General features: G+C 23.5%; 2 protein-coding genes and 1 long non-coding RNA gene across 7 annotated transcripts in view; all 3 read right to left on the reverse strand.

The window, feature by feature from the left end:
• LOC107438684 (uncharacterized) overlaps positions 1–3516 on the reverse strand; it is a 22399-nt gene extending 18883 nt beyond the window's left edge. The window contains exons 1-4 of one of the 2 annotated variants that reach the window (XR_011637340.1): positions 3503–3516; positions 2231–2266; positions 1522–1536; positions 658–693 (exon numbers count right to left, since the gene is read on the reverse strand). This is a non-coding gene — a long non-coding RNA (uncharacterized lncRNA). Of the gene's footprint in view, positions 1–657; positions 694–1521; positions 1537–2230; positions 2267–2509; positions 2633–3502 lie in introns of those variants that run through there. The other variant, XR_011637341.1, reaches the window with a different exon arrangement.
• LOC107447053 (glycine receptor subunit alpha-2) overlaps positions 1–12113 on the reverse strand; it is a 64229-nt gene that overhangs the window by 31076 nt on the left and 21040 nt on the right. The gene's annotated exons all lie outside the window — the stretch shown is intronic.
• Positions 4201–6456, reverse strand: LOC139424826 (uncharacterized; the record flags this gene model as incomplete). Its single annotated transcript, XM_071183384.1, is given in 3 exon segments — positions 4201–4253; positions 5213–5227; positions 6421–6456. Coding segments are annotated over 3 exon segments (104 nt in total), but the record flags the coding sequence as incomplete, so codon positions are not given.

Below are 12113 nucleotides of genomic sequence, written 5' to 3' on the forward strand. Positions count from 1 at the left end.
AATTGCCCTATATATATATATATATATATATACATATATATATGTACATGGCACATAAATAGTAAAAATCTAAAAATTAGAAAAATTAATTTGCGCTATACTTATAGATAAATTAAAACAAAACAGCAAAGGGATGCATTGTATTTTTTGAGATTATAAGAATGTTAATTTTTTATTAATTATTTAAGCCACTGACACAATTAAATATAACTACATTTATAAAAAAACATTTAGATAACTCATAATTGTTTAATTTTATTCGAAAAATGTCTTGATATCTAGTTTAAAAATTTTAAATTTCAAATTTCAAGACTATCGTACTTTGTTTCCAGTATCTTATAAATAATACAGCAAATGTAAAATTAAATTGATAGGTATATATTTCCTAATCAAGACTATTACCTTTTTTTCTGATTTTCGTCATAATGTTTTTATATATAAAATATGAAATATATATTTGAATATTTCTATTCATTATAAACTATTTTAAAATATCATAAGTCGCTTCAATCTATTATTAATCCTATTTATTCAAATGTGAAATGCAGAGGCTTAAAAAAAGAATATAAATATTTAAAAATATTTATTTTATAACGTATCTAAACAACTTATACAGGCCAATCATTTCAAGTAAAACTATTGTTTTATGAGACCTACCTCCAGATATTACAGAAGATAATACTTCGTATATTTCTACAAGTAAAAATTTCTTAATTAGCGTATATTATTTAAATAGCAATTATTGAGCAAGAGGAGTTTCTCCTTTACAAAATCTTCTATATTCTTCTATTAACACTTTGCTGGACAATACCTTTGCAGCAATTTACTTAAGAAATAATTAAAAATTCCATGAAGTGAGTGAAATACACAGGAAAAATACGGTGGTCAGTTTTTGAAGCACTCCTTTATAAGCGTTAGAGCAAAAATTTACCTTGTTACACAGAAAGTCTCTATCCTTAAACAAAAATGTTTCGCAACGTTCAAAAAATATTTCTTCTAACACTATAATCAAATTATGTAAGTTTCAATGAAAAATTAAACATTACTAATAAATTATAATTCGAAAAATTAAACATATTCCTAACGTAAGTGTAAAATTCTTAAGCTGGTTTAGACCTGTATAATTTAATATAACATCATAAAAAATTTTATATTACCTATTGGTATCACAGGAGACTTTCGATACTTATTCGATACATATTTAAAAAAAAAAACATTTTTTTTTCTGGAGAAATTACTGAGTATATAGTAGAAATTCTCACAATTTCAGGAATTCATTACCCAGTGTGTAGATACATTGAAAAATAAAATGTATAAACCCTAAATTTGATGAGAAAACATAAATTGCCTACATACTTAAATTTTTTAAAAACTTAAACGCCTTTTTAAAGATTATTAATTTTAATGAAATAAATGACGAAAAAATCTTTTTCGTTTTTGGTCAGGGAATTTATAATAATTTTCGCAATTTCTTAAAAGAGAGTTAATTTTCTTTATGCAAATATGCTGTAACAAACTCACCTGATGATGTTGGAACTAAATAAATGGTNACATTAATATTTGTTAAAGCTCTGCAATACTTCTTTGCAAATAGCTAATTATCTAAAATATAAGTTCTGCAAACAAAAAAAATAAAAATTTGTAAGCAACAAATGTAAAAAAAAAAAATTAGAACAGGCATTGTGATATGTATGCGGAGTTCAAAATTAGATTTTTGGGAAAAAGTTTATTATTATTTTATTATTTTTAGATTTATACTAATTTATTATTATGTAAATTATTTTCCACGCATTAATTTTTATGTTTTTTAAATATTAAATGTTTTTATATTATTTTTCTTGAAAATATCCTGCAAGATATTATATTTTATAAGACATTTTTATTAAAGTAGGAACGAAAAATAAAACATTTACTGATGGGAATAATTGAAACTTTGAATTAAGTGTTTAGACTTTGAATTTAAGTATACATAAATATACATATTAATGGAATATGTTTTATTAATTTTTGAAAAGTCAGTTTGGAAAAAAAATGGAAATGATTATATATTTTGTTTAAACAATTGTTTTACTATAAACATGCAATATTTATGATCAGATCAGTTCATTATTATTTCTTTTTATAAAATAAGTTGCTTCAGTTACGTATTAAAGGCTTTTTATTGAAATAGGGACTTCATGCAGATTATCACTTATAGAATATTAATTTTAAAAAAAAAATTTTGACCTACCTCCAGATATTATTTCAGACGTTACTTCGTATATTTCTGCAAGTTAAAATATGCTGTTAATAACTTGTAACTGGAAATAACTGAAACTACAATAAATGAAACTTTAGGAATTTTTCTATAAAAAGTATATACATCAGAATATACTCGAAATGATTTATGGGAAGCCTTATGTAAAATTCAAATGATTTAAAAACGGAGTGGTTTATGTTTGAAATATAAAGTAAAAAAGATGAAAAATATTAACTAAATATTATTTAAGAGAAAAAAAGTTATTTTTACTCTACAAATTCTGTAAATTTGTGAAGCTTTAGCCTTTTTTGCAGTGAAGTATTTTATTATATTAAAATCAAGTCACTTAAACATGAGACTTTCAGAGATCAACAGGAGGAGTTTCTCCCTGCCTGAATCTTCAATAGAAAAAGACTTTCCTCATCCTCAACACTAACTTTGCAATAATTTACTGTTATTAACAATAAAACATTTGAAAGAGTGAAATACACAATGAGAAAGCTGCATAGACACTTCACGAAAAACTCTTTTATATGTGTTTGAACAAGAACTTGCTTTATTTAACAGATTGTAAAAAAAATCTTAAATCTTTTATAAACCTTTAATTATTTCTTTTATAAGAAGGAAAATAAAGATATAAAACTTCAGATAAACAAGTTTTGAATAAATTGCCGCTTAAGAGCATTCGGTAAAAAATCTCACTGATTTTAATTTATTGTCCTGTTAGAGTACGTATATTGAAATAAAAATGTTAATACGAAATTATAAATTGTACATACTTTAAAACTATTTTAAAATATATCACATTATTTGTTTGTTACTTTTAATTTGTACTAATTTTCGAAAGTTCGCTCAATTAAAATTTTCGTTTTTAATCAATGAAATTCAACATGATTTTCACAATTTCTAAAATGAGTTTCAAATTAATATCATAGAAAAAATATTTTCTATATATCTCAACGGAAGATGTTGGAACAAAGTAAACGGTAACAAAACCATTTTAAAAACAAAAATATGTTGTAAATGGATTTTGAAAAACAATCGTGTGAACATATCTTAGTAACATGGGAAACGTAAATTGTATGTTTAAGCAAATTTATTTAAATTATTTAACTTATATTTAGTTTGTTCATTTTTAAAAAAAAATTTCGAAAAGAACTTCAAAATAAGTTTTTATGTTATGACAAATTAATTTCTCACATCTGTTTCCCATTTTTATATGAAGTTTCACAATTATTTTTGAAGTTTATTAAGCTAACTCACCTGAAGATGGACCTAAATGAATAGCAAAAAATACATTTTAATGCATATATATACATAATATATATAAAAAGTATAGTAAAAATGAATCTAAAATATGTATTCTATAAATGTTAAAAAAAAATTTGGAAGAAAAAAAACATGTTGCAATCAAATTTGTATTTGTGGGAAATGTAATCTTATTTTTATATCATTTTTTTATATTATTTAATTATTATTCAAATCATATTTATATGTTTTCACTTTTGTATTAATTTTATATTAAAATGTTAAAAAAAACTTGACAAAGCATTTTGATAAAAATATTTTTTTTAAAATTTAAAATAGTGTCTAAACCAATTTATTATAAATTATTAATAAATTAATTTTAGAAAGAAACTTTGATTTTCTTAATTGTTTTCAGAAATTCATTCACTGAATAAAACACTCGTAATAAGTTTTATTGAATATTTTTTTAAATGAAATTTTCAAATAAAATAGGAAATAAAGATAAGTCTAATTAAAAATTTATTAATGCCTGAAAATGAAATATTTTTGTACATTTCCTTGCATTATGACAATTTCTATTGTAATAGAAGTTTTTATAGTGTATTGTAAACCATTTATTTAAATTTAAAGACTTAAAATAAGGAATGATATTCGTATTTTATATTATGATTTTATTACGTATCTTATCAGGTTTTAAATTTATAATATTTCAACTAAACATCAGGCTTACCACCAGATATTAATTCAGATACTACTTCATATTCCCCTGCAATGAAAATATGCTTTTAATAATATGTCACTATAAATTACCCGATTACACTATAAATAAATAAATAAAATTCAAAAAGTTTTGGAATAAAAAAGAAGATATACAGTATCTCATTTATGTGAAGCCTCATGTAGAATTTAAAAAAGGAAGGTTTCTGTATAAATGTAAGTTAAAAAGGAGAAAAAATATTCACAAGATTTAAAGGAATTAAGGGAATAAAATTATCTAAACTCTGTAAATTTCGATACATTATTTTTTTTGCTCTGAAATTACCGGAAGAGTAGATTCCGAAGTACTAAAATACATGGCATCTGTATTTTAACAATAGAATTTTCATCTTGATAGAATCTTCGACAGGGGATGAATTTGTTTAACACTAACTTTGTAGCAATTTACTTAAGAAATAAATAACAATACTTTGAAATATTCAATACAGTAAAATGCGTAGAGGAAAAAGAATTGTCCCCCTTATATTGAAAAAAATTTATCCATACTAAGTTTAATGTGAAAATATAAGTTGTATATAGATTCAAATCAGTTTTAAATTTTACTTATTTTTTAATTTTTAATTTTGAAGGAAAGTAGCCGAATTAATACTTAAAGCAATGAAGTTTGAAATTATTTACACAATTTCAGAAGAGATTTTCTAAATTATTAGTGAAGATAATATTTTTCTAACTAACTTTCCTGAAGATGTTAGACTTAAGAAAATGGCAACAAAAACATTTTTAAAGCAAAAAATATGTCAAAATCGTACCTCAAAACACAATCATCTATGTCTAACATGTGAAAAATTAATTGTATGAATATTCAAATTTATTTGAAAGCATTAAATCCACTTTTGATTTGTTCAGTTATAAGAAAATACTTCCGAAAGCAACTGAAATTAGTTTTTCCAATTTTATAAAAAATTTGAAATTTATTTTTTAAGTTATGAATTTAGGTAACTAACTCACCTGACGAAGTTGGACCTACATAAATGCCAACAAAAAATTTTTAAAATATATAAGTCATATATTCAGCATACAAATCAATTCGAAATTATTATTGAGATTTCAATAGAAAAACCAACTAAAATTAATTACAAAATATATCTATAGGCAATTTGAGACTAAACAACAAAATGATGCATCTCGATATTTTAGGGTTAAAGAAATGCACATACTTTTTTTATGTATGAACGCATTTACGCATTACATACATTAGGATAAGACATTTAAAAAATTCTTAAATTTTAAATTTTAATTATCATCAAATATTTTCTTTTATTCTAATATCATTTAATTTTAACTTAGCATTTTTAGTAATTCAAAAATATTCTTATTCAAGCAATTTAAAGCTTATAAATTTATTTTTTAACCGCACATATTTCTCATACATAGTAATATTTTCACTTTTCATGGAAGCAATGAAATTAATTAAAGCAACTTTATTTATAACTCGTTGTTATAAATATTTGTCGTGGCTTTTAATTTTTTTTAAATATCTAATTAGCTTAAATATAAGTTTACTGACTGAAATAAAATAAATCTTCTAAAATCTATAATTTGAAAATGGGAAAAGAGGAGAAAAATAAACAAGTTGATTTCAAATTTGTAATTATAGGGAATAAATTTTCTTATATTTTTTTTAATATTACATTCTTGCTTTTTTTATCTAACACTTTACTTTATTTTTACATGGTTTTATTTTTAATCATATTATATTCACAAGTTTTTATTTTTTAATATTTCCATAATAAAAATTATTGTGTGATTGAGAAATATTGAGAAATCATACAATAATTAAATATTGTAAATATTGAGAAATCATACAATAATTCTTATTGACTTTTGGATATTTCAATAAATGAATTTTTCAAATAAAATTAGAAAAAATTATACCTCTTATTGGAAATTTATTAATACTGAAAAACTGAAATACTTATGTACATATACCTGCATTACGAAAATTTTTAATTTTATACTGTTGAAACTCTAAAAAAAATAATGATATGCGCAGTTTTTATATTTAGTTCATGTATTTTTTGTATGCGCATTTAGTTCAGGAGTATTTTATGTGCGAATTTAGTTTTTCCTTAATTTACATTACTAATTGTTTTACAGATGTAAAAAATTTTTAAGTTCTAATATTTTTATAAAAACTTTCGTTTTATCAGACATACCACTAGATATTACTTCAGATATTACTTCGTATGCACCTGCAATAAAAATTTGCTTTTAATATTATGTCACTATAAATAACTGAAAGAACAAAAAAAAAGTTTTTTGAATAAAAAAAGAGGATATACAGGAACTAATTTTTGTTAAGATTAATTTGGAATTCAAAAAGACTTTTAAAACGGAAGGTTTTAGTATAAATATAAAAAGTTACAGCAAAAATTATTCACAAGATAATATTTAAAGGAATAAAGTTATTTAAACTCAGCAAATTTCATAAATTTTTGCATTTTGTTCTGAAACCAACTAGAGCATTTGTTTCAGAAACCAAAGCACTGAAATATATCACATTAAGAGCTTATTAAGAGAAATCTCTGATTGAAAAAATCTTTATATCGAAAGACTTTGCTCAAAACTGACTTCGCTGCAAATTATTAAGAAATAAATAACTGTACCTTCAAGCATTTGATATATTTAAATGCACGTGAAACAAAACGAGCAGTTTTCGAAAAATCCATTTTTAAGTGTTAAACAAGAAGTGTTGAAGCTTACTTTGTTTAACAGATTACATTGAATAAAAAATTCTGAAAGCATTGATGAATCCTTAATTCTTTTTCTTTCTTAAGGGCCTGGTTTCTTAGGACAGGAGCCGTCAGCTGGAAATCTGCGCTAACCTCTGATTGGTCCATTTGTGAGTTTGATAGTATACGTCATCGAACGCTCATCTTGAACTACAATTGCTGTCGAACTCAACTGCAGTTGGATTACAACGTGACGTTAACCACAGAAGCAATGGCGGACAACATTTAACAGCACATTGAAATCAGCCAAGATTTTGATTTTGACATTAAACATAGCTTCTTCATTAAACATAGCACTCTTCATTTAGCTCAGCTATAATGTGTTTTTTCTTGGACAAAGTCATTATTTGTTCTCAGAAACACTGGTCGACAATAACAAAATCAATACAAATTCAAAATAAATATTTGTTTACGTTATTAACGCATGCGCAATGAGAGATAATGTCTGCGTTGGACCGACTGCTCACGCTGAGCTAACAAAAAAGTATTTTTTTGGCGTCAGCTCTACGTCAACTTTCCGCTGACGCCCAGATAAGGCGCTAGTTCTAAGAAACCAGGCCTTGAGCTAACAAACCAGTATTTTGTTGGCGTCAGCGCGACGTTGACGTCCCGCTGACGCCCAGATAAGGCGCTTGTCCTAAGAAACCAGACCTAAGGAAACACAGATTTAATGCTTCACTTAAGTCTTAAATAAGTTTCGTATAAGTCGCCACTCAAGAGCATTTAATAGAAAACTTCAATGGTAAAATAATTCATTGTCATGAGTGTACACAATATGTCTTGAATAAAAATGTTACAAATTAAATTTCTTTTAAAAATACAAATTGAATATTCATTCAAATTTGTTTTCAATCGAAATAATTTTTTATTTTTCAATTTTGAATGAAAATTTCCAAAATATTACTTTTTTTTTTTTAAAAGTAATAAAATTTAACATTTATGAAAAATTTATGAATTTGCGTAGCCAACTCACCTGACGAAGTTGCACCTATATAAATGGCAACAAATGTATTTTAAAACCAGATACATGTCATATATTTAGCATACAAATCAATAAAAATCTCTTATTGTGATTTTAATAAGAAAACTAACAAAAAATAATTTTGAAATATATCTATAGGTAATTTAAAACTAAACAACAAAGTGATGTATCTCAATGTCTTAGGGTAAAAAATTACGCACTTTTTTTATTATATACGCAGTTACATTTTACTACATATAGAGGGATAAAAAAAACATTTACAAAACTTATAAATTATAAATTTTAAAAAGAATAAAACATTTTCTTTTATTCTAATCAAAAGCTTTACAATTTTAAACTCATCAAATTTCATATATTTTGTAACTATATCCTTATTTTGCTCTGAAACCAACGAGAGCATTTTATTAGAATCCAAACTACTGAAATATATAACAGTAAGAGGTTATCAAGAGAAATCTCTCCCTTAAAAAACCTTTATAAGAAAAGCTTTTGATTAACACTGATTTAGCTGCAAATTATTAAGAAGGATATAACTATACCTTGAAACATTTAATAGGGTGAAATACTTAAAAAAAATCATCAATTTTCGAAAAACTCTTTTATAAGTGTGGAACAAGAATTTACTTTGTTTAACAAATTAAATTGTAAAAAAATTCTGAAAGCATTGATGAACCGTTAATTCTTTTTTTTTCTTAAGAAATGAAATAAAGATAAAGAAATTTTACTTAAGTCATTAATAAGTTTAGTATATATCGCCACCCAAGAGCATTTAATAGAAAATCTCTCAGATTTTAATTCATTGTCCTGTGTGTATAAAATATGTCGTGAAAAAAATGATCCAAAATAAATTTCATTTGAAAATACTTATTGTATATTCATACAAATTAGTTTTTGATTTAATACAATATTTTGTTTGTTAATTATGAAGCAAAATCGGCGAGACATTTCCTTAGATTATTGTGTTAACAATGAAATTTAATATTCTTAATAGAGCTTCATATTTATTTTTGCCGATGCATTTTTTTCTGACGAACTCACTTAAATGTGTACAACTTAAGTAAATGCTAAAAAAGGCATTTTAAAACATTAGCAAAAAAGCAAGCTTGTGAATACCTATGTGTAACATATGAAAGCAAAAATAGTATGGATATTCAAATTTATTTTATTAAAGTTAATCCTTTTTTTACTTTGTACATTGGAGAAAAATATTTAAAAAAAATTTTAATTAGATTTTGTTTTCAGACCTAATAAACCTACCTTTCTATTCCTAGTTTTATTAAAAGTTTCAAATTAATTTTTGAAGTTATTAACGTAGCCAACTCACCTGTAGAAGTTGTACCTAAGTAAATGGCAACAAATACGTTTTAAAAACACATACGTTTGCTGTATTTAATATGCAAAGAAGTTAGAAAATATCATTGAGATTTTCATTAAAAACTAGTAAAACCATTAAAGTAATTTCATAATACATCTATAGGTATGTTAAAATTAAATAACAAATTGGTGCATCTCATTGTTTTAAGAATAAAAAATATTAAATTTTTCATTTTCAATTCTATTGAAGAAATTAAATGTTACGACATATATTGAGGAAAAAAATACAAATGTTAAATTTAAATAAGCCTAAATCATTATTTGTTATCTAGTCAAAAGCTTTAGAATATTTCACTTAAGACTACCATACTATGTTAACGTAATTTTTGGATTAAACGTAAAATGAAATATCAATTTATAAATATATATTTTCTTGATATCCGTGAAGAATATTATTTTTTCGTTTTTTCTATTTAAATCCCTTTTTTCCTATTTTAAAAAGTAAAAATCATCATTGAAAAAAACAGGTTGCATATTTTCTGAAATTCTAGTGTATGATTACGTAACACTATTTTATTTCCTAATCAATTCCGTAATTTAAACGTATAAACCAAATTTTATGGTTGAAATATGGTTGTAAAAAAATCAATCATTTCATCAACATTTACTTTTTTAATTAATTAATCTTATGTACAATTAATTATTTTTAACTGCACATATTTGTCATGTGTGACAATATTTTTTATTTCAAAATATTTCTATTATAAGCATATCGAACATTTTTTTTAAATACTTTATGTGGGTATATTTTAGCAAGTACTACTTATTAAGCAAAAATATTTTTGCTTCGCTTCGAAAAACAATTTGCCTCATGCATCGTACAAAATGTTTACACAGTATGATCACTGCTTAAAAATGTAATATTGTTCTAAAATAAATAAAATTATTTGAAAACAAACTACTTTTTTAGCACAGTTGATCGTGAGTACATAAGTAGGATAGTTTCGCTTTGCATGTCTTTTCATTATTTCTTTTCGAATTTTTGATTTTATGTTAGTGTATTAAAAACTCGTATCTCGTTTGTTTTGTACTTGCTGTTTTACTTTATCTTTTAATAACCACTCTTCAAAGTCTTTATTTTTTACTCTGTACTTTTGTTTAAAGTACTTGTCCTTGGATTTCAGACGTTTTGAGTATTCATGATGGAATAAAGGATTCAGAACGTTGAGTCCAGTGAAAAAAGTGAAATTTGAAAATATATGTATTGGTAAATTGCATGAAATTTCTTTCAACTGTAATTTTCAAAGATTATTTAAATGCTTAGAAATCAAGCTTACATAAGTCAAATAATGTAATTTAATTGAGTAAAAAATGAATAATAAATACTGTAAAGTATTTATTATAAAAAGTAAAGTATTGTATTTTTTAGCTAGGATTAATTTTAAAGGAAAATAATATATAATATTTTATACATTTAAATTCTAACCGTTCTTATTCCAAAATATTCTATAATTAACTTTTTTACAAGGAAATTATATTTTTTTAAAATTTACTTTGAGTTTTTTGCACTAAAAAATATTAAAAACATTGGTATGTATAAAGTTTTTATATCATGCAGATGAAATATTTAAGCATGATTTTTAGATAATAAATTAAAAAGTTATTTCTGCTATTCTTTTTCAATAAATATTATTAAAACTGTTTAATATTTCTTATACATAAACATTTTTTGAGTAAAGTATGTTTTTAAAACTGCGTCGAATGATAATTTGAAGAAAAAAAAATTTAATTTCCATAAAGCAAACACTATGTAAGAAGGAACAAAAATTCTGTTTTAGAGAATTTAAAATTTTACGTTTACGCAGGTTTCTTAAAATATAAAGACAGAGATATTAGCATTCTGTTAACGTCATTCATATCCTTTTATTCCAAAAAATTCTAAAATTAAATTTTTTACAAGGACGCTAAGTTTTTTTAAATCTTACCTTGAGTTTTTTGCTCTAAAAATATTAAAAACTTTGGTATGTATAAAGTTTTTATATCATGCAGATGAAATATTTAAATATGAAATTTAGATAATAAAATAAAAAGTTATCTAGGCTATTCTTTTTGCATAAATATTATGAAAACTGTTTAATATTTATTATGCATAAAAAAATTTTTGAGTAAAGTATGTTTTTAAAACTTCGTTGAATGATAATTTAAAAAAAAAAAATTAATTTCTATAAAGCAAGCACTATGCAAGAAGGAGCAAAAATTCTGTTTTCAAGAACTTTTTAGAGGTAGATTTTTAGAGAAGAACTTAGAAGTTTTAGAGAACTTAAAATTCCTCTTTGTGCAATGTCCATCTTAAGCAAAGTATATGAAATATTCTTTTTATTTTATTTTATAGACACTTTTGTCTTTTTTTTCTCTACTTATTTACGCGCATAATGTTTGGTGTGTTTTTATCCCATCTATCTTAGAATTAAAGATGAAGCTTGTGTATTAAGGTATTTAAATATTATCTTTCCTTACTGATACATATTTATTGAGTTATTTTAAAATATATTTATTTCATTGTCATAAAGATATTAAAATGTAAAAAGTTTTTCTTTGAATTTGCTTTAAAAAAAGTTTATTAATAATTGAAAAGCAGTACATCATTTTACTTTGTCTTTTTTTGTATCTATATTAATCCATATTTATCTATATTTTCTCAATATTATAGGGAAGAAAATGAATTCAAAATGACAAATAAGTTATTTTATATGTTTGAAAATTTAATTTCTTATTTATTGAACTTGAAACTTTCTGTGTGCTCTCCAGGCACACGCAATTA

The sequence above is a fragment of the Parasteatoda tepidariorum genome, chromosome 7 (assembly GCF_043381705.1).
Source record: "Parasteatoda tepidariorum isolate YZ-2023 chromosome 7, CAS_Ptep_4.0, whole genome shotgun sequence".
Lineage (NCBI taxonomy): Eukaryota > Metazoa > Arthropoda > Arachnida > Araneae > Theridiidae > Parasteatoda > Parasteatoda tepidariorum.